Source organism: Amblyraja radiata, chromosome 31 (assembly GCF_010909765.2).
Source record: "Amblyraja radiata isolate CabotCenter1 chromosome 31, sAmbRad1.1.pri, whole genome shotgun sequence".
NCBI classification, from domain to species: Eukaryota; Metazoa; Chordata; class Chondrichthyes; order Rajiformes; family Rajidae; genus Amblyraja; species Amblyraja radiata.
This window is the reverse complement of record NC_045986.1, coordinates 19,408,272-19,430,069: the sequence shown is the minus strand read 5'-3', so window position 1 is coordinate 19,430,069 and position 21,798 is coordinate 19,408,272. Positions and strand designations below refer to the sequence as shown.

Genomic DNA, 21,798 nt, shown 5'->3' with positions numbered 1-21,798 from the left:
TTTTAGAAACTAAAAATCAGTAAATTTTGAAAAACAGGAAGAAGATTAGACTTTATTGCCTTCCATCACAGTGAGGAATGTGGGAATCCGCTATGGTGGATGTTTATGTTAACTTTTATGTAGTTATGTGTCTTGTGGCTTTTAAAAAAAAACTATGGCTGTTTGGTAAATCGAATCTCACTGTACCTTAATTGGTAATGTGACAATAAACTAACTTTGACCTTGAAACCTTGATAGAATTGACAAATGGCTGTTCTTGGGGTTGGATATTGCAACAACCCCATATTTGTTATTAGTAATACATAACCTGAATTTAAATTCCATGGGTGCTGCCTTTCAATTCTACTCGTGTCTCAGGTTCAAAAGTTGAGGTCTTGAGATGCTAGGCAGGGCATGTAGGACATCTGTAATTATAGGAAAGGTTTTCAACATTTTCTTTTTTTATTCTTTTGCTGTGCTTTAGTGGACCATTTTAAACCAACGTGAGATCAAAAATAGGACAAATTCCGAGTTTAATGTTTATTAATTTCATTATTAATCTCATTATTCTGCATTTGCTAATTGAGGTTGATTATATGTTAATATGCAATAAGCTTTGCATTGCATGAGTAGGCGAGCAACGTTATTCCAGTTTGCTTTTTTTTTTTCTCTGATTTCTTACCACTTTACAAACATTTGACTACCAGAGCCAATGCTTGACTATTCCATTGAGATTCTTTCAGACCTCATCCACACACAATCTGTCTTGTTTGGTGCTAAAGTTTGAGGATTGAATCTGGTCATGAGGAAGAGTTGGTTTTCATAACATTCATTGTATTCTGTATCTTGTCTTGATTTCAACTTAGCCAATATCAGCAGAAGATGTGGTTATGCATAAGTTGAACTTCAGATCTAGTGGATGAATTTTACATGTTCTATGATCTTTGTGCAGGTGACTCGATGGGTGCTGAAGTATCGCAGTAGTAAAAATCCACTCATTCAAATGGCAATCTTAAACTTGATTCCTCGCCTTGCTGCTTTCCAGCCCCACTTGTTTACAGGTGAGCCGGGTGAAATTGATAGTTGTTCCAATATTTTGCATGTTACTTTGGGCATAGATCTTCTGTATATGGTATTAGTGAAAGTGCTGGAAATGTTGGAACTTGAAAGAAAAAGATAGGGTCACTTGTTGGTCATATCAGAATGTAACACCATCTGTTGCTACAACTGCCCATACTTGATCTACAGCTTGAATCTTTCTTTATAGTGTTGGCAGAGCACTTGGAGTTGATGCCATTCATTCCTTAATCATTACCTCAATGAGGTAATCTTTAGGCTTTCATTGCAAACCTATAATCAATAATAACACCAACAACAACTTGCATTTATGTAGTGAACAGTGAAGATGGTTAACTGAGATTACAACGGGATCTTGATCAACTGGCTCAATGGGCCAAGGAATGGCAGATGGAGTTTAATTCAGATAACTGAGCTGTTGTATTTTTGCAGGGTTTGCATAATAAATGGGAGGATGCCGGGCAGTGTTGTACAACAGAGAGATCTTGGGGTGCCGCTGCATAGTTCCATAAAAGTAGTGACATAGGTTGTGAAGAAGGTGTTTGGCGTGCTTGCCTTCATCGGCAAAGGCATTGAGCACAGGAGTTGGTAACACAGCTGCATTTACAAGCAAGCACGTTTGGAATACCGTGTACAAGTCCTGGTTGCCCAGCTACATGAAGGATATCATTAAACTGAAAAGGGTACAAAAAAAGTTAAAAGGATGTTATAGTGGGTTTGGAGGATTTGAGTTGTAAAGAGACTGGATAGGCCGGGTCTCATTTCCTTGGAGCTTAGGAGACTGAGCGGTGATCTTATAGAGATTTATAAATTCATCAGGGGTGTAAATAAGATGATTAGCTGCAGTCTTTTTCCCAGGATAGGAGAGTCTAAAAATAGAGGACATGGTTTCAAGGTGAGATGGGAAAGATTTAAAAAAGATCTGAGAGGCAACTATCGCTCAGAGCGTGTTGCATATGTGGAACAAGCTGCCAGAGGAAGTGGTAGAGGAAGGTAGAATTACGATATTTAAATGTCAATTGGAAAGGTACAGGGACAGGATAGGAAGGATTTGGAAAGATATGGGCCAAGTATAGGCCAATGGGTCTTGCTAGGTTAGGTGGCTAGGTCGGCATGGATGAAAGTTTTCTATTTTGGAATGTCTTGTCTGAAGGGGTAGTGGAAGCAGAACCAGTGGTTACTTTCAAAAGGGAATTGATTCACTGTTTAAAATGAAATCAATTGAAAGGCAATAGGGTGATTTCACGAAAGGTCACTGGAGCGTAAATCCCCACTCACGTGACCGAAAATTTTAACTGGGGGACAAGCGTCACTTCCGGTACATGTTAGTGGATGGGAAAACACGCACTTTCACACCCGTTAAAAACATCGAAAACGGCCCGTTTTTGAGCTGCAATTAAGTGAGCCAGTCGGGGTGACCGTGAGGAACAGCGACCTAAATTTACTTTTTTCTTTGAGATTTAAAGATCCAAAATATCGGGAATTATCTCGTTTGCTCGCTGCATTTCATCAAAAGTGGCATTATTGACTTTTTATCTTTATTCATTTGTTATATGAAAAGTATTAAAAGTTAGAAACCCGTCAGTAAAATTGCAAAATCGCCCATGGTTCTCGGGTGGGTTTTAACATGCAAAATGAAAACGCTTCTGAAGCTCCATTTACCATTTAAATAATCGTAAGCTTGCATCTCAGTAAAATTGATTTCCAAACGCATTGAGAGTTTACGATTATTTTATTTAAATGGTAAATGGAGCTTCAGAAGCGTTTTCATTTTGCATGTTAAAACCCACCCGAGAACCATGGGCGATTTTGCAATTTTACTGACGGGTTTCTAACTTTTAATACTTTTCATATAACAAATGAATAAAGATAAAAAGTCAATAATGCCACTTTTGATGAAATGCAGCGAGCAAACGCGATAATTCCCGATATTTTGTATCTTTAAATCTCCAAGAAAAAAGTCCGCTAGCACTTCCGCCTTTTTTACACCTTCAGCTCCCTCTTGTATTTACCTTAGTTTCTATCTTTTTTTTGGACTGTAAATTTAGGTAGCTGTTCCTCACGGTCACCCCGACTGGCTCACTTAATTGCAGCTCAAAAACGGGCCGTTTTCGATGTTTTTAACGGGTGTGAAAGTGCGTGTTTTCCCATTCACTAACATGTACCGGAAGTGACGCTTGTCCCCCAGTTAAAATTTTCGGTCACGTGAGTGGGGATTTACGCTCCAGTGACCTTTCGTGAAATCACCCTATAGAGGAAGAGCAGGCGAATGATACTAACCAGGAACTCTTTCAGTTAGTCTCGACAAGCAGTCTGGTTTAACCCTGTGCTACACAATTGTAGGAATATGCTTCACTGATGTTGATGCTAGAATGTAATGTGTCTAATGCGAGTAACTCCTTTCTGTTAAGATAGGGAAGTGTATACTGGGGAAGAGATACAAATCCGAGAACAGTTTGATTTGAGCAGTTATTCTATATTTCTTGATGGTTAATTTGGAAGAGTTAATTCTGTGTCCATGACTTGCTAATGGTTAATGAAACTCGAAAAGGGAGGGGAGTATTATCTTTTAAAACATAATATTCACTTAGTGAATATAAATAACATATTCATTAAAACAATTGTTTTATTTTCATGTAAGATGAGTTTTATTTCATACAGTGCTGTTTGGATATTTACTATTGACTCGTGTACATTCTTACTTCTGCAGAACAACATCTTAATGACTCTGTAAACCATCTAATGGGCTGTCTTAAGAAAGAAAAAGAGCGTGCTGCTGCGTTCCAAGCCTTGGGTCTACTCGTGGTGGCTGTAAGAGTGGAAATTAATCCATTCTTGCAGAAAATCCTGGAAATTTTAAAAGGAGCCCTCCCACCAAAGGACTTTGCACACAAGTAATAGTGGGCCAAATTAGTTGGCTTGTGTCAAATATTTCACTTAAATTCTACAGCATTATATTTTTGCTATCTGTTTGGTTGAGAAGGAAATAAAGACTCACGAATAGGCTCACACATGGTCTCAATTCCAAGGTTAAGCAATGCATCTGTAAATGGTTTTTTAACTTTCATTTTAGGCAGCCCCTTGAGATTGAGAATGACTTGCCTCCACTCTGGTTTACACCGAGGTTGGCCAATGAGTTCACTGTGAAAACTGCAGACGCTCCCGCAAATAGGGCAAACAGTTTGGGGAAGGTGTTGGGTGGTTTGTGAACTGGTTTGTGTTTCTTTCGTGACTATGAGCAGATATGGGCTAGAAGGATCAATGGAGAAGAGCACATCCTTGAGTCTTTTTCTCTTGTCTCTAACAATGCATTAATCAATAGTAACACTTTTCTAGACAACTTCCTTTTTGATATTTAATACATTGGAAACTCAAAGAGTAAATGAAAAATTTCAAGATCCTTTGACACCTAAATAGAAGTTTAGAGATTGTGGAAACCTGGAGCTGAGGATTTGGCCATGTATAGCCTACTTTATATCTATGGTCATGTGTTTAGTTATTTCCATCTGCGTTAGCTTAAAAGAATATGGTTAAAAAAAACAATTTTAAATAACACATTTCTAGTTTAATTTGTGCTCATTTTTCGTAGGAGGCAAAAAGCTGTTCAAGTGGACGCGACTGTTTTTACTTGTATCTGTATGATAGCTAGAGCCATAGGACCAGTTATCCAGCAAGATATTAAGGAACTACTGGAGCAGATGCTTGCTGTTGGACTCAGGTACTGAATCATTTATACAGTAACTGTTTATTTACTTGGATAATTTGAATTTGAATTGATCCACGTTTGGCATTTTCAAGTTATTTTTAATTATCAAGTTGTGTTATTACAAATAATTGCAGCAACAATATATAGATTATCATCCAGTAAGGACATATTTACATTATGTGAAGTTACTTTCATCACTTGAATACAAATTATATATTTGTGGACTTTGGGCTGTGGAGTTCCAAGGTAAACCTGTTAAATGTGTAGGAAATGATGAGACATCTGACAGCAATATTTGGAGATTAAAGATATGCATTTAATCTCAGATCAATTTGAGTGTGTAGGGTCAACCCAGTGACAATATTTGGCAAGCTTTTAGCCGGTGATTTTTGTGATGATTATTATAGAGGGAAAATACAGTATCAATACCCAATGAGTCAGATACTGGATAGCTTGTGTAGGAAGGAACTGCAGATGCCGGTTTAAAACTAATATAGACACAAAATGCTGGAACGCCTCAGCGGGACAGGCAGCAACTCTGGAGAGAAGAAATGGGTGACGTTTTGGATCTCTCCAGAGATGCTGCCTGTCTCGCTGAGTTAGTCCAGCATTTTGTGCCTATTACTTGATAGGTAGTAATTTATAAAATAGCTTCCGGCAACTCTGTTGACCATTGGAATTGAAAATCAAAAACCTGCATGTGTTGAGATATCTGAAATAAAAACAGCAAATGCTGGAACTACTCACCAGATCAGACGGTATCTATGGAATTAGGGAAATTGAATTATCCTTTTTAGGTTGATGGCTCTCCATCAAATCATTCAGCATTTCCTGTCTTTATTTGCCCTTTGGCAGCATCTGTTTATTCACTTGCAGTGTTCAAGCCCATTCCAGTAATTTAATTGTTTCTGCTTTAAAGCCCTGCTTTGACAGCTGTACTACATGATCTGAGTCGACAAATACCACAACTGAAGAAGGATATTCAAGATGGCTTACTGAAGATGTTGTCACTGGTGCTGATGCATAAACCGCTTCGACATCCAGGCATGCCCAAAAGTTTAGCCCAACAGCTTGCTTCCCCCAGCTTGATGAATATCCCTGAGGCAAGCGATGTTGGATGCATAACCCTTGCTCTTCGTACCTTAGGCAACTTTGAATTTGAGGGTAAGGCACGGCTTATGTGGCCCTTGGTTTAGGTGGTCATTTTTAATGAATGAAACTGGAAAATATTCAGCAGGTGGAGAGAGAAAATTAGTAATATTTCAGGTCGATGACCTTGCACCACATCAAGAAAAGGTTAGACAAAACGAGTTTCAAAAATATGTGTAGGAAGGAACTTCAGATACTGGTTTACAACAAAAAAATTTAGTGTCGAGACCCTTCTGGAAAGGTGGAGGATGCAGAAACACATGTCACATTTGAAAGATTTCTGGATGAGGACTAGCTATGTTTCAAGAGCTGACCCAGGTAGATTGACCCAGGTAGTTCCTTTTTTAGTTTGCATGGATGATCAAATTGCCTCCTTTAATGCTGTAAATATTTAAAGGCTGGATTGTGCTAAATCTGCCCAACCTGAATGGACTTGGATGAACTCTGTGCAGAGAACCAATCTAGTGAACGTGCGTGCGTGTCTAGGTGAAGTTCAGTTATGCTTCAGATGGCGTTCTGATGAGGCCCATCCCTGGGACTGCCATGACAGCTTTTGAAGGGAAGGAAAGCTGGGGTCAATCTTCAGTTTCTGTGAAAGCTAGACGGCTTTTTTTTAAATGAGTTTAATACTTTGAGGCATCTGAAAGCTATTAAGACTAATCTACACAGCTAAAAGAATAAAGTTATTCAAAATACATTCAAATGCTTGCAAATCAATAGCATTTTTATTTAAAAAAAACTTCATTATCCAATGGAGAAACCTCATTAAAATGCGTGTGGTCACTAATCCTGTAATTATGTCATGGATCCAGATTAAAGCAGGAGTCACAGTTCAATTTAAACAGTTTTGTGGACTTGTCGACATTTATTGTTTTCCAGAACTTTTTTTATATCAGTTCTAAAATATAATATGATTAACAAGTCTAAACTGCATGAGAAAATTCTAGAAAGTTAAGCTAGAAAATAACATGGACTACATAATTTTAAAATATACATATATGTGTGTGTATATATATATTACACACACACACACACACACACACTAAAAATTCCAAATGGTATTACATTTTTAACATGCCTGGGTTCCTAAATGGGGACTTATTTTTGTTTCATGTTAATGCAGGCCATTCTCTTACCCAGTTCGTCAGACACTGTGCAGACCACTTCCTCAACAGTGAGCACAAAGAGATTCGAATGGAGGCAGCCAGAACTTGTTCACGACTCCTAACTCCATCAGTCCATCTTATCAGTGGACATGGCCATGTTGTCAGCCAGACAGCCGTTCAGGTTGTGGCAGATGTGCTTAGTAAACTCCTCATTGTAGGAATTACAGATCCAGGTAATTGTTCAGAATTTGACTTAGATGGGGTAAGACTATGTGGTTTACTGAGTGAAAAAATGATGAAAGCAATTCAGCTTGTGAAATTTAATCACAGTCCTTGTGGGGTTTTTTTTAAGGCATAAATTGTCAAAAGCTTAGGACTCTATTCGGGTTGGCAACATGATTGCAATTGCTATGGGTAATTGATAAAATGTATCATGTGCTTTGGCCAAACTAATAGAGCATAATTGGTAAAATAAGCATTTGTATTAAATAGGCGTTAACTAAAAACTACATCTTTGCTCATTTTAGATTTGTGTCTTTAAAATGTCTGCACTAATCTTCTTGGAATCCCAGTTCACTCTGTTTGATAAAACCTACTGCCTAAGCTTATCTGTAGACACCTTTGAACCCACTGCAAAGTTTTTTGTCACAGTTCAAACTAAAATAGGGTTGCAGATTTATCGGTGTTTACCTACTTTTATAACTTCTTTATTGTAAAATAAAGTAAAACTGCATGAGGATATTTTTCTCAAAGTTCAACAAGTCGTTAAGTAATAATGTCATTAAGTAATAATAATTTAACTGTAGAAACCTATCTTCCATTATTCTGCCTATTGGGATATTCTGTTATTAAAAAGTAAATTGATTCTGTTTTGTAATACATAAATAGCAAATAGTAGAATGCAAACTGGTGGTTCTAAATTCTGATGTTTTTAAATTTATGGAGAATTTTGCTTGTCCCTGTTTATTCAGATCCTGATATTCGGTATTGTGTGTTGGCGTCTTTGGATGAACGTTTTGATGCCCATTTAGCCCAGGCTGAGAATCTGCAAGCTCTTTTTGTGGCACTGAATGATGAAGTGTTTGAAATCCGCGAGCTTGCCATCTGCACCATTGGCAGATTGAGCAGTATGAATCCTGCATTTGTGATGCCTTTTCTTCGCAAAATGTTGATACAGGTAGAGTTTAAAAAATATTATTATTTGCTAGTATGTATGGATTTCACACTATATGCTTTGCATTATCCTAAACAAGCAAACCCAAAAAATAGCGCATTTACAGTCAACATTGATATCCTTGCTCTGTCCTGTAAAACAAAACCGATGACATAAAATGTTTAAGAATGAACTGCAGACGCTGGAAAAATCAAAGGTAGACCAAAAAAGATGGAGAAATTCAGAGGGTGAGGCAGCATCTATGGAGAGAAGGAATTGGCTACGTTTCGGGTCGAGACCTTTCGAAGAGTCGCCAATTCCTTCTCTCCATTGATGCTGCCTCACCCGCTTAGTTTCTCCAGCATTTTTTGTCTACTTCCGATGACATAAAAGTACATTTTGTTTGTCTTTTATCTTGCCTACGACGTCTCGTATTAATCTTCCTTTGTGTATGCATTTGCCATGTTCGTGGGATGAGGGAACTACATTTAGCAAAGATACGCATTATTTACTGCTTATTTTATTGTCTTCTCATGAACTTATCTGTTCTGCCAGTAGGTGGAGTGTGTGAGTGGCTTTTGTGTTTGTTTTGAGAAAAATCCAGTGAAAGCAACCCAGTCCTGATTCTGCTCAGTGATATCCTCGTGGGGAATTTGGGACGTGGAATTTGGTGTGCTGGGAGAAAAGCATAAATGATCAGTCTTACTAGAAGTCTGCCAAGTACAAAGAACATGTCAAAACTAATTATTAGCATTAGTATGAAGGAACAGTCTGTACATTATTAGTAGGCAATTTCAAGATGAATTTTCAACATTGTAGGAATTATTTATTCATCCTTGTGAGGGATTAATAACAGTATTATTTTCCATCCAGATGACATGATACAAGGTTGGGGAGTCAGGCTCTAAATGGGTAGACAGTTTGTTAATTCATCAGGTAGGAACCTTGGGATGTATTTGAATTATACTTGCGATTTTAATCATTCACACCAAGGCAACTCTGAATGCGAAAGTTGTCCCTTTGTAGATATTGCGATAATACTAAGCATTGCAGTTGTGGTTGATTAGTCTAGTTGGAAAAAAGTAAGGTGTTGTGCATTTAATACACAAATAATATTGTACCTCAGTGTTTCTGCCCCAATGAGAAAAGAGACAAACTGATTCTGGAACTGATTCTGGGGAGTGAGGTGGGCCAAGTTATAGTCATACAGCGTGGAAACGGGCCCTTCGGCTCAACTTGCCCACGCCAACCAAGATGCCCCATCTACACCAGTCTCACCTGCTTGCGTTTGGCTCATTACTCTCGAAACGTATCCATGTACCTATCCAAATATCTCAAAGTTAACAAAGTGTAGGTGAAAAATCATAGTGGTGATCATGGCATCAATATATTTTGTAGTAATAGAAAAGGGCAAGTACCAATCTGAAACTAAAAGGAACGACTGGCAGTCTGGCACTGGAATGGTGAAATCACAGTGAGAACTCAAGGCACCCTTGCCTTGACTGAGTAAATGTGTGCTGTAAAGCAGCTGCCCAATTTGCGTTCTGTGGTGGATGTTCATTGTCAGCATTAAAGGGGAAGAAATGGAAATGGAATAAAAGATTGCAAACATCAACAGCTCTTAAATTATTATACCTCTATTTACTATCATTTTACTATCCTCTGGCTACTTTCCACCCTTGGTTCGATCCCTCGCCACTTTGTCATAATCCCTTCTCATTTTCCTCTCTAATCCTGAATGACTGAGGAACGAGCTGCTGGTGAAGGTTGTTGAAGCAGGTACTATTGCAGCATTGTAGCAACATTTAGACAGGTGCATGGATAGAATAGATTTAGAGGGATGTGGGACTAATGCAGATTGGTATGTTGGTCGGCATGGGCAAGTTGGGTCGAAGGGGTTGTTTCCACACTGTATGACTAACTCTCAGCAGAAGCCTTGCTTCATTCCCATAAACCCCCTCTTAATGAAATTCAAGCCAATATGATGCTAAACTCTTCATGCATTTTTATCTGTGCCTAGACCTTTGGCTGCGAGTTTTTCCTCATCTCTGGAATGCCGAACCCAGCTTGATCTGTCCCCTCAGTCTCTCAAAAGGAAGCAATGTGTTATTCGTGGCCTCTCTTCTCCCACAATGGAAATGGATACACCCATCTTCCCCATCACAAGCAGACTCGCCAGCCCTTTAATCTCTGCTGTGCATGGACCCTAAGGATCCCTGGGTACAATCTCCAGCCAGTCAGTTTAGCTGGTAATTCGGTGGGAAACGGAAAGAAAAAAAATTGCAATTACTTCCTACTGTAGAATTCAGTCTCAGCAATGGATGGCTTCTCCCTCTTGTGCACCCTCTAAATATTGGGGCCTCCTTGTCAAATGCAGGAGGTGATACAGCAGAGAGCAAAAAGCAAAGTGGAGGTATTTAGTCTGTGAAAGGAAATAAGTTGGAACATGCCATTTCCTTTAAAGTCTCCAGCTTGGAGACTGGAAATCTTATAATAAATTGAAATACAACTGTAAGACACTGTTGCAAGCTGAATAGTTACACAGTCAAGGTCTCTCTTAGTCTTGCCCCAGGAGGAAATGAAATCATTTGCTAAATTGTCTGGTGACCCTTTCAGTGGAAATTCAGAACAGATGTCAAAAACTTTTGACAGTTTTGGGCTTGTTTTATACTGGTATTGGTTTTAGTTTAGTTTAGAGATACAGGCATGGATACCGGCCCTTCGGTCTACCGATTTCATGCCGACTATCGATCACCCCATATACTAGCAGCACTTCACTATCCTACACACTAGGGACAATTTTACAATATGTTTTACTGAAGCCAGTTAACCCTACAAACCTGTACGTCTCTGGAATGTGGGAGAAACCCGGAGAAAACCCACATAGTCACGTGGAGAACATACAAACTCCGTACAGCACATGTAGTCAGGATCGATCCCGGGTCACTGCGCCACCGTGCTGCTTGTTTTCTCATTTTCCACCAATATCATTCTGCAGTTAGATGCTTGAAATCTTGCCCTACAGACTTTTCATCACAAGTTTTGAGTTGTAAAATCTAGATGCCTAAGAGCAACTGGATGTATTGGAAATCAATTCTTTTTTTTTTTTTAAAGAATAACACTAACAATCCTTATGGAATATAGATTTGCTGTTCTGAGTTAAATTAAATTACATCGATGAAGCACTATTTAAATAGTTAAACAACAGATGGGGCAACCAGAAAGAGAGGCCTGGGGTTAGTAACTAAAAAGTATAATCGACCAATTTGGAAATGCACCATGACACAATAATATGAAGCAGAAATAGTTGTGCATGCTATGATAACATCAACAATCTACTGCAATAACCTTGCACGCAGGAACATATTTTTAAGAAAATAACTTTAAGAGAATAACAACAGAAAATACTGGAAACACTCAACAGGGCAGGCAGCATCAATGGGGAGAAGAATGTTTTCTGGTCAATAATCTACACCGGAACTGGGAAGGTGAATGGGTTTTCAACATGAAATGTTAGCTCTGTTTCACTTTTCAGATATGGTGCCTGACCTACTCACTGCTTCCATCACTTTTTGCTGCTGTCTAGCATCTGCAGATCTCTATGTTTTGGATTGTTTTCCTAGATGCTAAATTTCAGAACAGTGAGAGAATGGAATATCAGAGTTTTACTTTATTTAAAACAAAACAGAGTATCGTTTAAACATATCAGACCAATCTAAAAAGATATGAAGTGAAACCCATGTTTTTCCCTTGTAGCCTCTCTTGTGCATTTTAAACTGATGGCGATTGACTGGGTTGTTTTCTCACTGTCCATGCCAGGAAGGGTACATGGGCCCTGCATCAACATGGGAAGGTACTGGGGCTTCACCTTTCCCTGCTGCAGTCCAAGAGGAATTGGAGCACATCTGTATCAGGCCCTCACAACTGTATTGAATGGCCCGAAACGTCGCCTATTTCCTTCGCTCCATAGATGCTGCTGCACCCGCTGAGTTTCCCCAGCAATTTTGTGTACCTTGTATTGAATGCAGCATCTTTTGTGCTTCTGCATTTACGAAAAGTTGTTAGCATGCAGGGGGAAACATTGACAGCTGTATGGCAGCTGTTTAATCTGTCATCCAAAGAGAAAGGATGAGGACCCACCACTTTTTTAATGCAAATTTTTGGAACGAGATTATGACCTTCTCATGCAGTGCCTATTTTTACCGTTCAATAATATTTTAATTTTACCCAATTTATGCTCTTGATAATGTACAGATTGAAGAGATATCCAGAAAATTTTCATATTGCCTTTGACATTCTACATGAAGTTAAAGCTGTTTGTAGAATCAAGTCTGAAAGGCTGACAATATTTGGTAATTTACTTAAGGATGTCATAATGTGCGTTCATCTTTTATATGCCTGTAACAAGATATTTAATACTTTAAGCTATATATTTAGTAACCATGACATATAGTTACTGTTTTACAAATGAATTGTGCAGATTCAGATTTAAGAGGAAGACTCCTTTTGCAGATTTGCAATATCAAGACGTCATTAATATGTAGTATTTTAATATAAAGTAACACAGGAAATATAGTGGCCTGGTATCCATTATAATCAAAACTGTTATTCCCTGTATCCTATCTCACAAGGAATAATTCATGGACAGTTTCTTGTCCATTTATGATCAATGTCATTTATGGACAGTTACAAACTGTCCATATCTTGTGTGGAAACAATGATTTTACTTGTCCTATTATCCTTGAGACTCAAAGGTTAACAGAAGCATTGGTCTTAGAGTTTAGGTCTTTCTTAATTGAGAATGAAAAGTTTTTATTCACCCAACTATAATTTATCTTGTGTTGTGGAACAGTGGGAGACCCTTCCCGGGATTGTTGGAGCTGCTCATTTATAGCAACTCTTGTTATATAGCAACTGTAGATTTATTTTCAGTTTTTTAAATCTAAAGTTCTCAGAAGCTTTCCAAAATGAAAATGTGATGATGTCCTATATAAAAAGTCATCAAAATTAAAGGTAAGCTAACTTTGTTTTTGATTTTTTTTTAAATTCACAGATTTTAACTGAACTGGAACATAGTGGAGTAGGTCGAAACAAAGAACAAAGTGCCCGAATGTTAGGCCACCTGGTTTCCAATGCCCCTCGCCTTATCCGGCCTTATATGGAGCCTATTCTCAAGGTGCGCAGGAACATATGTAGTTTCTTACAGTGGTTGTTTGTGTAGAATTATGAAATTGTCATTCATGCTAACACTACAGTATTAGTTTGTGCATTAAAATGCTGCATATTTACTCTCAAGACATGTTTATGTTTCCATTCAGGCTTTGATTTTAAAACTGAAGGATCATGATCCCAACCCTGGAGTTATCATTAGTGTCCTGGCTACAATTGGTGAACTAGCCCAGGTAAAGACATTGTGATAACTTCTCTGTAATACGGTTTATTGCATTTATGGACCACCAATAAATTATAAAATGTGCAACAAAATAGTATTGGAATGAAGTTCACTATACTAAAGTGAACCATACACGTTTATGACATACCTTAATTTAAGGAGAACAATGATAATCCATGTAACCACAGGCCCATTAGCCTTCGGTCAACAGTATGGAAATTGTTGGAGAAAGTTAGAAGGGACAAGATTTATCTAGGCCTGGAATGACGGGCTGAGTGGGGATGGTCAGCATGGCTTTGTGTGGGGGATATCCTGTCTCATTAATTAGATTTGAGTTTTTTGAGGAAATAACAAAGGTAGTAAGGAAGGCGAGATGGTAAATATTGGCTGTACGGATTTTTGTTAATAAGGCCTTTGCCAAATTATTTTCTCTAGGATCAAAAACAAGGGGCATAGGTTTAACACGAGGAAGTAAGATTTTAAGGAACCTGAGGGGTTAGTTTTTTCCCCCCTACATGGAGTGCCTGATATCTGGAATGCACTGCCCGAGGCATTTAGACTGTGACTTAAATAGGCACGCTATAGAAGAATATGGTCCTAAAATAGGCAAATAGGATTAGTGTAGATTGGCAAAAGGTTTGGCATGGATGTGATGGACCGATTGCCCTTTTCTGTGCTCATGAGTCTATGACTATGAGAAGTTGTTTCATGATGTCTGCGGTGGCCAAGGGTTTCATGGAGTTTTATTTTTCTGTCCAGTTAGCCATCCAGGCCTTCTCATCCAGACTAAGAGTTCAGCAGTGGACCTGAATCTTGGGTAAATTCCTAGCATTTATGCTTCATTTTATGTGGGATCCTCTGCTCATTCTAACTTGGCATGAGATCTGAAACCACATTGATTTTAGTGGGGGTTATTTGGCAGCAAGTTCCGAGGCAAAGGGGAAGTTTCTGTTTTAATTATTTCATTTCAGTTTAATGTTAAATAGCAGCTTGTATTCAAAGTTGGCTTAGTGACAGAAAGCAAAAGGGTGATGGATGTTTTTATGAATGAAAGGCAATACCTTGCTTTTTGTATATTGATTTAGACAAATGTAGTAGGTAGATAAAATTAAAATTGCAGCTAGAAATACTGGATACACAGTGGAGTAGCAAAGCATTAGACTGCAGGAGGATAGACTCAAAGAAAACATGACACAGACACACACAGTGTTTCATCAGTGTGTCTATCTAGCGACAGTGAGATACCCAACCTACTGTAATTGCCATTTTCCAGCATCAAGTTCACAGTAGATCATGGTTCTTCAAGTAAACATCTTAAGTATTTTCTAAAAGTGATCCAGTTTTCTGCTGCAGCCATACTTTTAGGATGAATTCCAGATCTCTGCCGCCCTCTGGCCAGAATATCTTTTCCTCATCTCCCCTACGAGGGATTTGGAAAGAGATATGATAAACTTTGAGTTGGCCTCTTTGGGACAGAGGAGCGTGGGGGAGACTTAATTGGGATGTTTTAAATTATCAGAGGTGTAGACTGACCTATTTCTCGAACCAGAAGGGTAAAAACCAAAGTGCGTAGATTTAGCATAATTGATAGAAGGATCAGCGAGTCCGCACCGACCAGCGATCCCTGCACATTAACACTATCCTACACAAACAATGGACAATTTACATTTATACCAAGCCAATTAACCTACAAATGTGGATGTCTTTGGAGTGTTGGAGGAAACCGAAGATCTCAGAGAAAACGCACGGGGGGAGCGTGTAACTACGTACAGACAGCACCTGTAGTCGGGATCGAACCCACATCTTTGGTGCTGTAAGGCGGCAACTCTACTGCTGCGCCACCGTGCCGTCCTTCAAATTAGAGGGGAGATGACAGCTGTTTCAAAAACATATTTTATTATTGAGCAGCACTAGTGTACAAGGCCAATGTGGTGGCAGTGTAGAGAGTGCTGCTGCCTCTCAGCTCAGAGTTGTGGGTGAAGTCCTAACCTCTGGGGTCTGTGCAAAGTTTTCACCTTCTCCATGAGCACGTGGGTTTCCTTCGTGTGCTCGGATTTCCTTCCACGTACCATAAAAGCTTGCTGTTCGGTTAATTGATCGCTGTTATTTAGTCCCTCTGTATTTAGCGGCTTGGAAGCTAACATGGATTTGGTGGATAAATGGCCTCTTTCTGTGTCATTCTAAATGTATGAACCTGCCCAAAGTGTATGAACCTTTGCAGCTGGCAAAGCTGGTGTTTGTCGTTTTGCCAGCTGGCAAAGGTGTCAGGAATGTTTTGCAGGAAGAGCTTCCTCAATTTGCAGCTTCTGAGCATTGCTGGAGTCTGGGAAGCTTTGCATTTGGTCCTCAAACATTCAGCTGTGAGGAGATTTGGGAAGAAATTCCCAATAGGGGCAGAGGTCCAGTATAATCTTGTAGTTTTTAACTTTCTCACAATGGCCCAGGATTCTTAACATCCTGCTTTGCATATTTAACTTCTATTTATTACTGGTAAACAGATAGGATTTTTCAGGTTTTTAGTTACATTTGATCTTCAATGTTAAATAAGTCACCAATACCGTTTCAAGTAATGCTCTTGTAATTGTAAAATGTCTTGCTAATTAGTGAAAGTACAAAAAGCTTTTTACTGTACCTCAGTACATGTGACAATAATAAACTAAACTAAACTCTGTCTCCGTCTCAGTCTGAAGAATGGTCTCAACCCAAAATGTCAACTATTCCTTTGCTCCAGAGGTGCTGCCTGACCCATTGAGTTACTCCAGCATTCTGTGTCTATCTTAAACTAAACTAAAACTGTTTTGCTATGTTTTTAAGACAAGTATCTTGAATGTAGAACGATGACTTGCCAGTTGTAAAATGAAACATTTTAATATTGAGTAATACAAATCTGTCCAGTTGATAGCCTTTATTTCAGAGGTTTAAGTTAATAATAATATTCATTCCTGCAGGTGAGTGGGCTGGAGATGAGAAAATGGATGGATGAATTATTTCCTATCATAATGGACATGCTTCAAGATTCATCATCACTTGCAAAGAGACAGGTAAACCATTTACATGCTTGTTAATGTGTGTTATAGTTGACATTTGCAGTAACAATGTAAAGGACTATCTGGAGAATTTGGAAAATTGCAAACTAAGCATTTTCATTTTCAATAATACATGAGCGTGTGTCGTTGTGAGAAAAATCATCATCATGCTGAAAATAATCATGTTAATTCTATTATTTGAATCTAGTATCCAGTACATCAAGTGCTGAAATAATTTTTCATCGTGCTAATTCAACATGAAGTAGTAATTTTACAATTTTACAATTACAATACAATTTTACAATTACAACAAATGCTGTAAACCTTATGGTGAAGTCATGTTTATATTACATCTTTGCAAATCAGTGCAGTCAGTTGCTGGTGAAGCCTCAATACTTGATAGGCAATAGTCCATTTAATATTCATTTGATTACAAAATAATTGATATAGTTTCCTCAGCAGTGTGTGGATTAACCATGCCCATTATAAGGCCCATTTCCAAACAGCCTCTCGGCCATGGCAGTAAAAATCCAGTAGGAGTATATTAACTACAGGGAAAGAGCAACAATAGAACTTAACTACTGTTACAGTAAATTAATAGTGCATTATATATGGAGTACTTGTAAAGTATAGTAATTGTGCATTAATTGCAGTTAGAAATGGTAGGAATACAATAAGCAAGATTTCAATGAAAATAATTTACACAGCAGAACTGTATCTCAGAGGATTATACCGTACAGCCGTTTTGACCACTGAAAAGCAATTTGAATTGCTTGAAAAGCTGGCAAAAGTACAATTAGAAAACAATTTGCAAACAAGACTAAGTACTCACAAGTAGTAAACAATGTTCTGTGTAGCAAGTTGATGCTTTCATTCATTCTCTTTTTCACAAACATTCTTGCATCACACAACATTGTTCTTTGCACGTCCTACTTTGAACTAACTAACCATAATAATGCCAAATCAATGTTAGTCACTGAGCAAAGTTGTCAGGGAGAAGCACAATTTGTCAGAACACCAGATCTCGTGGTATTGAATGTTTCCAACCGTGTGGATAGGAAACCAGAATCATTTTGTCTTTAGATTCAGGAGAAAAAGAAACCCTAGTTCTTCTTGCAAAATTGATTTGCAAGTTTATACAGCAGAGGCCAATAGTGGAATGTAACACTTACTGATCTGTTTCATTACTTCTTGTTATGATAACAACAATTGCACACCCGCAAACTGGATCTGTGGCGCAGAGTCACGATCTGCCCAACTGGCTTGTTTGGAAATCTTTTCTGCTTGCTTTAAATACACTACTTTACCTCCTGTTCTTAAATTGTTGTAGCTCAGAGCATTTATCTTTCTTTCCTGCAGCTCTGAATAAAAATTTATGTTCAATATTTCTAGGTTAATCAGTAAATATATTATTTTTATATTGACTATTTTTATATTTTAATGTATCGGATTTTTTTGCCTTCCGCTACCTTTCTTTGCCATTCTCCTACTACTGGTGCTTCTTCCTCCTTTCCTCTTTCTCTACCATGATTCTACTCGCTTATCCCTTCCCTCCCATCCCTGTCCTCTCCATGCACCTCTGCTCTTTCTCCTCCTCTCTCCTCACCATCCTGCTCCGACTACCTTTTATTTTTCAATAAACTTCAATACAGTTGGTTCTGAAGCAAGCAGAAAGCATATATTGTGTATCAAAGATTGATCGCTGCTATTTCTATGTGAATTGGACAGGTGGCACTGTGGACCTTAGGACAGCAAGTTGCCTGCACTGGCTATGTGGTGGAGCCTTACAGAAAATACCCTTCCCTACTTGAAGTCCTGCTAAATTTCCTGAAGACCGAGCAGAACCAGGGTATTCGAAGAGAGGTAAAGCATGAGCATATAAAGGTGGATAGACACAAAATGCTGGAGTAACTGAGCAGGAGAAAGCATCATCTCTGGAGAGAAGGAATGGGGGATGTTTTGGGTTGAGACCTTTCTTCAGACTGTCTTTTCTCAGATTCCTTCTCGCCAGAGGTGCTGCCTGTCCCGCTGAGTTACTGCAGTATTTTGTGTCTTTCTTTGGTGTAAACCAACATCTGCAGTTCCTTCCTATACTGTACATGTAAAAGTGGTATTGGTTTAAATTATTTCAATGTGAAGATAGCAGTAGAGACTATGAAGATAATAAAAATGGAGTTTCACTCTTTTCAGTGTATGGGTAATTCCACATTCTAGTGTACATTCGGGAGAGAAATGCGTCCTTAATTAGATTTATTCCCCCAAGTGTTTTGTGATCATTCCTCTCTGAAATCTGTGTGTGTGTCCAGATTTGGGAGTTAACATAAGAGGGACATGAACCCGGTCTGCTAATGTTCCTGTCTTTGCACTACCATCTCATTGGAAATCATACGGTGAAACTCTCTTCACCCATCAGTGCCTCGTGATGGTGGAGAAAATATTAGCTTAAGTTCACACCATGAAATTGATTCACTGCAAGAGTCTGTGGAAGCAGCAGTTAAGACCTTGATGCATGTGATCAGGAAGTAAACAGTCTGGTTACTTGAGTAACATAATTTTTGATAAACAATGCTTTTATGGGCTACTAAACAAGTGCAAATACATTAGCTGCTAAGCAGCAAACACAGTGAATTTCTATCTCTGGGCATTAAATATCATGCAATAAATGTTTGCGTCCCTGTAAAACACTTTCATTGTTGTGTTGTGTAATGAAGTGCTTGTAAGATCTAATCTCAACACTGTATATCATTCAAAGGCATGTTCCCTGGTACCTCAAACATGTATTTATAACCCATCTTTTTGAATGTTTTACACCACCCCCGCAGGGCAAGGCCAGGTAATCCCCTCATGTAAAGGCTAATTAAAAGATTGGAAGATTGTGAAGAAAAGTCTTTGGAAGATTGTGTTGTATTTCGTCTATAAATTAACTGTCGGAATTTTGAAGTTAAACTGTAGGCTTATCATATTAATTTTGTTTTTGTTTTTAGAGAGTTTTTAGTTCCATGGCATGGAGACAGGCTATTCGGCCCACTGAGTCCGTGCCAACCAACAATCATCCGTACACTAGTTCCATCATACACACTAGGGACAATTTACAGAAGTCAATTAACCTACAAACTTGCACATCTTTGGAATGTGGTAGGAGAACTGGACCACCCATGCGGTCACAAGGAGAACATCCAAACTCCGTACAGACCGCACCCAGACCTCTGGCGCTGTAAGGCAGCAACTCTACCGCTGCGCCTCTGGAATTTATGGGTGAAAAGAGTTTCACCTTAGGATTTCTAAAGATAAATTCCAGACATTATGTGTTTTACAAAGGTACATTTTTTTCCCTTTTTTAAAGGAGATGCTTTAGATCAATGCATGAATTAGCTTACTTGGTATTAAGCTATTAGGCCCATCAATCACAAGCCGAGTTTGAACAGAAAATTCCACTTACCCTGTCCCCCGCCTTATTTCCCTGAACCTCTGCAAGTAGTTTCCTCTCAAGTTCCTTTTGAACATTTTGTCCCATTTGCCTTCAAGAAATAGTAATCAGCCATGATCATAATGAATGGCGGTGCAGGCTCGAAGGGCTGAATGGCCTACTCCTGCACCTATTTTCTATGTTTCTATGTCTATAGTAGCCAGTTAACCAATCGTCTGTCTTTTGTTATGGTAGGACGCTGGCTAGCTCAATTGTAACCCAAGCAGTCATGTGGGTTTCTCAATTGAAACCCAACCAGATGCCACACAGATGGCATCCAAGCTCTGGATTGAACTTGGGTCTTTGGGAGCCCTGACTCTATGCTTGATATGACACTGAACCACAAAGTACCAAGCTCAGTTCCAGTGTGTCAGCTACCAACAGTAAAGAGGAGAACAACAGTAGAAGGATCTCACTGATACCATAAGGTCATAAGTGATAGGAGCAGAATTAGGCTAATCGGCCCTTCGAGTCTACTCCGCCTTTCTATCATGGCTGATCTATCTCTCCCTCCAAACCCCATTCTCCTGCCTTCTCCCCATAACCCCTGACACAGTACTAATTAAGGATCTATCTATCTCTGCGTTAAAAATATCCACTGACTTGATCTTCACAGCCTTTTGTGGCAAAGAGTTACAGATTCACCACCTTATGTTGAAAAATGTACATGTGTGCATTTCAAATGAGGTTGGCTTTCTCTTGTAAACTGCCAGCAATCCTTATTTAGCAGGAACTCTGTTCAAATTACTTTAACTGTAAAAAATAATGTGTTGGATACAATGAAGTGTGGTGGTCTTTTTGTTAGTAAATTGAAATATGTTTAAAATCTTTCGAATCATTCCACATCAGTTTCATTTCAAGAAGCCAGTGGATCCATTGTGCAGAAACTCATAATTTTAATTAATACGACCTGTATTATGGCCTGCGGGCAGGGCCAATGTCGAGCCAGCTTTTTATTTTTACTTTGATTAATATGGGTGTCGGGGGTTATGGGGAGAAGGCAGAAGAATGGCATTTGGAGGAAGATAGATCAACCATGATTGAATGGCAGAACAGGCTAGATGGGTCGAATAGCCTAATTTTGCTCCTATCACTTATGACCTTATGAGCATAACGAGCATAATAGGTTCCAGAAATCCAATTTGAGAAAGGCAACTTATGCTCTGAATACTGCAATGTGTTTCTGAGTTGGTTTGGCTAAAATAGGTTACATTTCAATGAAAGTAATAGTATAATGTGCTGGAAACTAGGTCATTCCATCTATCTACCAAGTAACAGTTTTGGTGTGAGAGGTGACAAGTGGTCCCTTCAAAAATGTGTTCATATTAATCCATCCACTGTATGGAGAGTTGTTTGTCAGGCAAAATATCAATAGCGCTGCATTAATCTTGCAAAACTAATGCAATGTCGAATATTGAAGTTTTTTTTTTAATAGGAACAAGTAGATTGAAGCAGGAGTTATTCCTGCTCAGGATGGAGAATTGCTGTGCATGCACTTATTTAAAAACAGTGAAAATGAAGCAAAATGTTAATTTTTACAGAAATTCATCACTACAGCTTAATGAAAAAGTACTTTTATACACTGTTGTTCTTAGTTATGATATTTGGATAGCTCATATTGCCAATCAGGCCAGTTGGATGTAGTTAAAATTGGTATTTGGAGCATTTACTCCAGCTTGGAGCTAATGTTTCCATTTATCTAAATCATCAAGTAATCAATCTTACAGTAAAATAATGTTTCATA

General features: G+C 38.6%; 1 protein-coding gene across 1 annotated transcript in view; it reads left to right on the top strand.

Annotated features, from left to right (window-relative positions):
* The window catches only part of mtor (mechanistic target of rapamycin kinase), a 190,030-nt gene that overhangs the window by 22,502 nt on the left and 145,730 nt on the right, over positions 1 to 21,798 (top strand). Inside the window, exons 8-17 of the mRNA XM_033048008.1 lie at positions 932 to 1,040; positions 3,767 to 3,950; positions 4,646 to 4,774; positions 5,682 to 5,926; positions 7,035 to 7,250; positions 7,989 to 8,194; positions 13,224 to 13,346; positions 13,489 to 13,572; positions 16,511 to 16,603; positions 18,317 to 18,451. Of these exons, the coding sequence (XP_032903899.1) occupies positions 932 to 1,040; positions 3,767 to 3,950; positions 4,646 to 4,774; positions 5,682 to 5,926; positions 7,035 to 7,250; positions 7,989 to 8,194; positions 13,224 to 13,346; positions 13,489 to 13,572; positions 16,511 to 16,603; positions 18,317 to 18,451 (1,524 nt within the window). The remainder of the gene's footprint in view (positions 1 to 931; positions 1,041 to 3,766; positions 3,951 to 4,645; positions 4,775 to 5,681; positions 5,927 to 7,034; positions 7,251 to 7,988; positions 8,195 to 13,223; positions 13,347 to 13,488; positions 13,573 to 16,510; positions 16,604 to 18,316; positions 18,452 to 21,798) is intronic.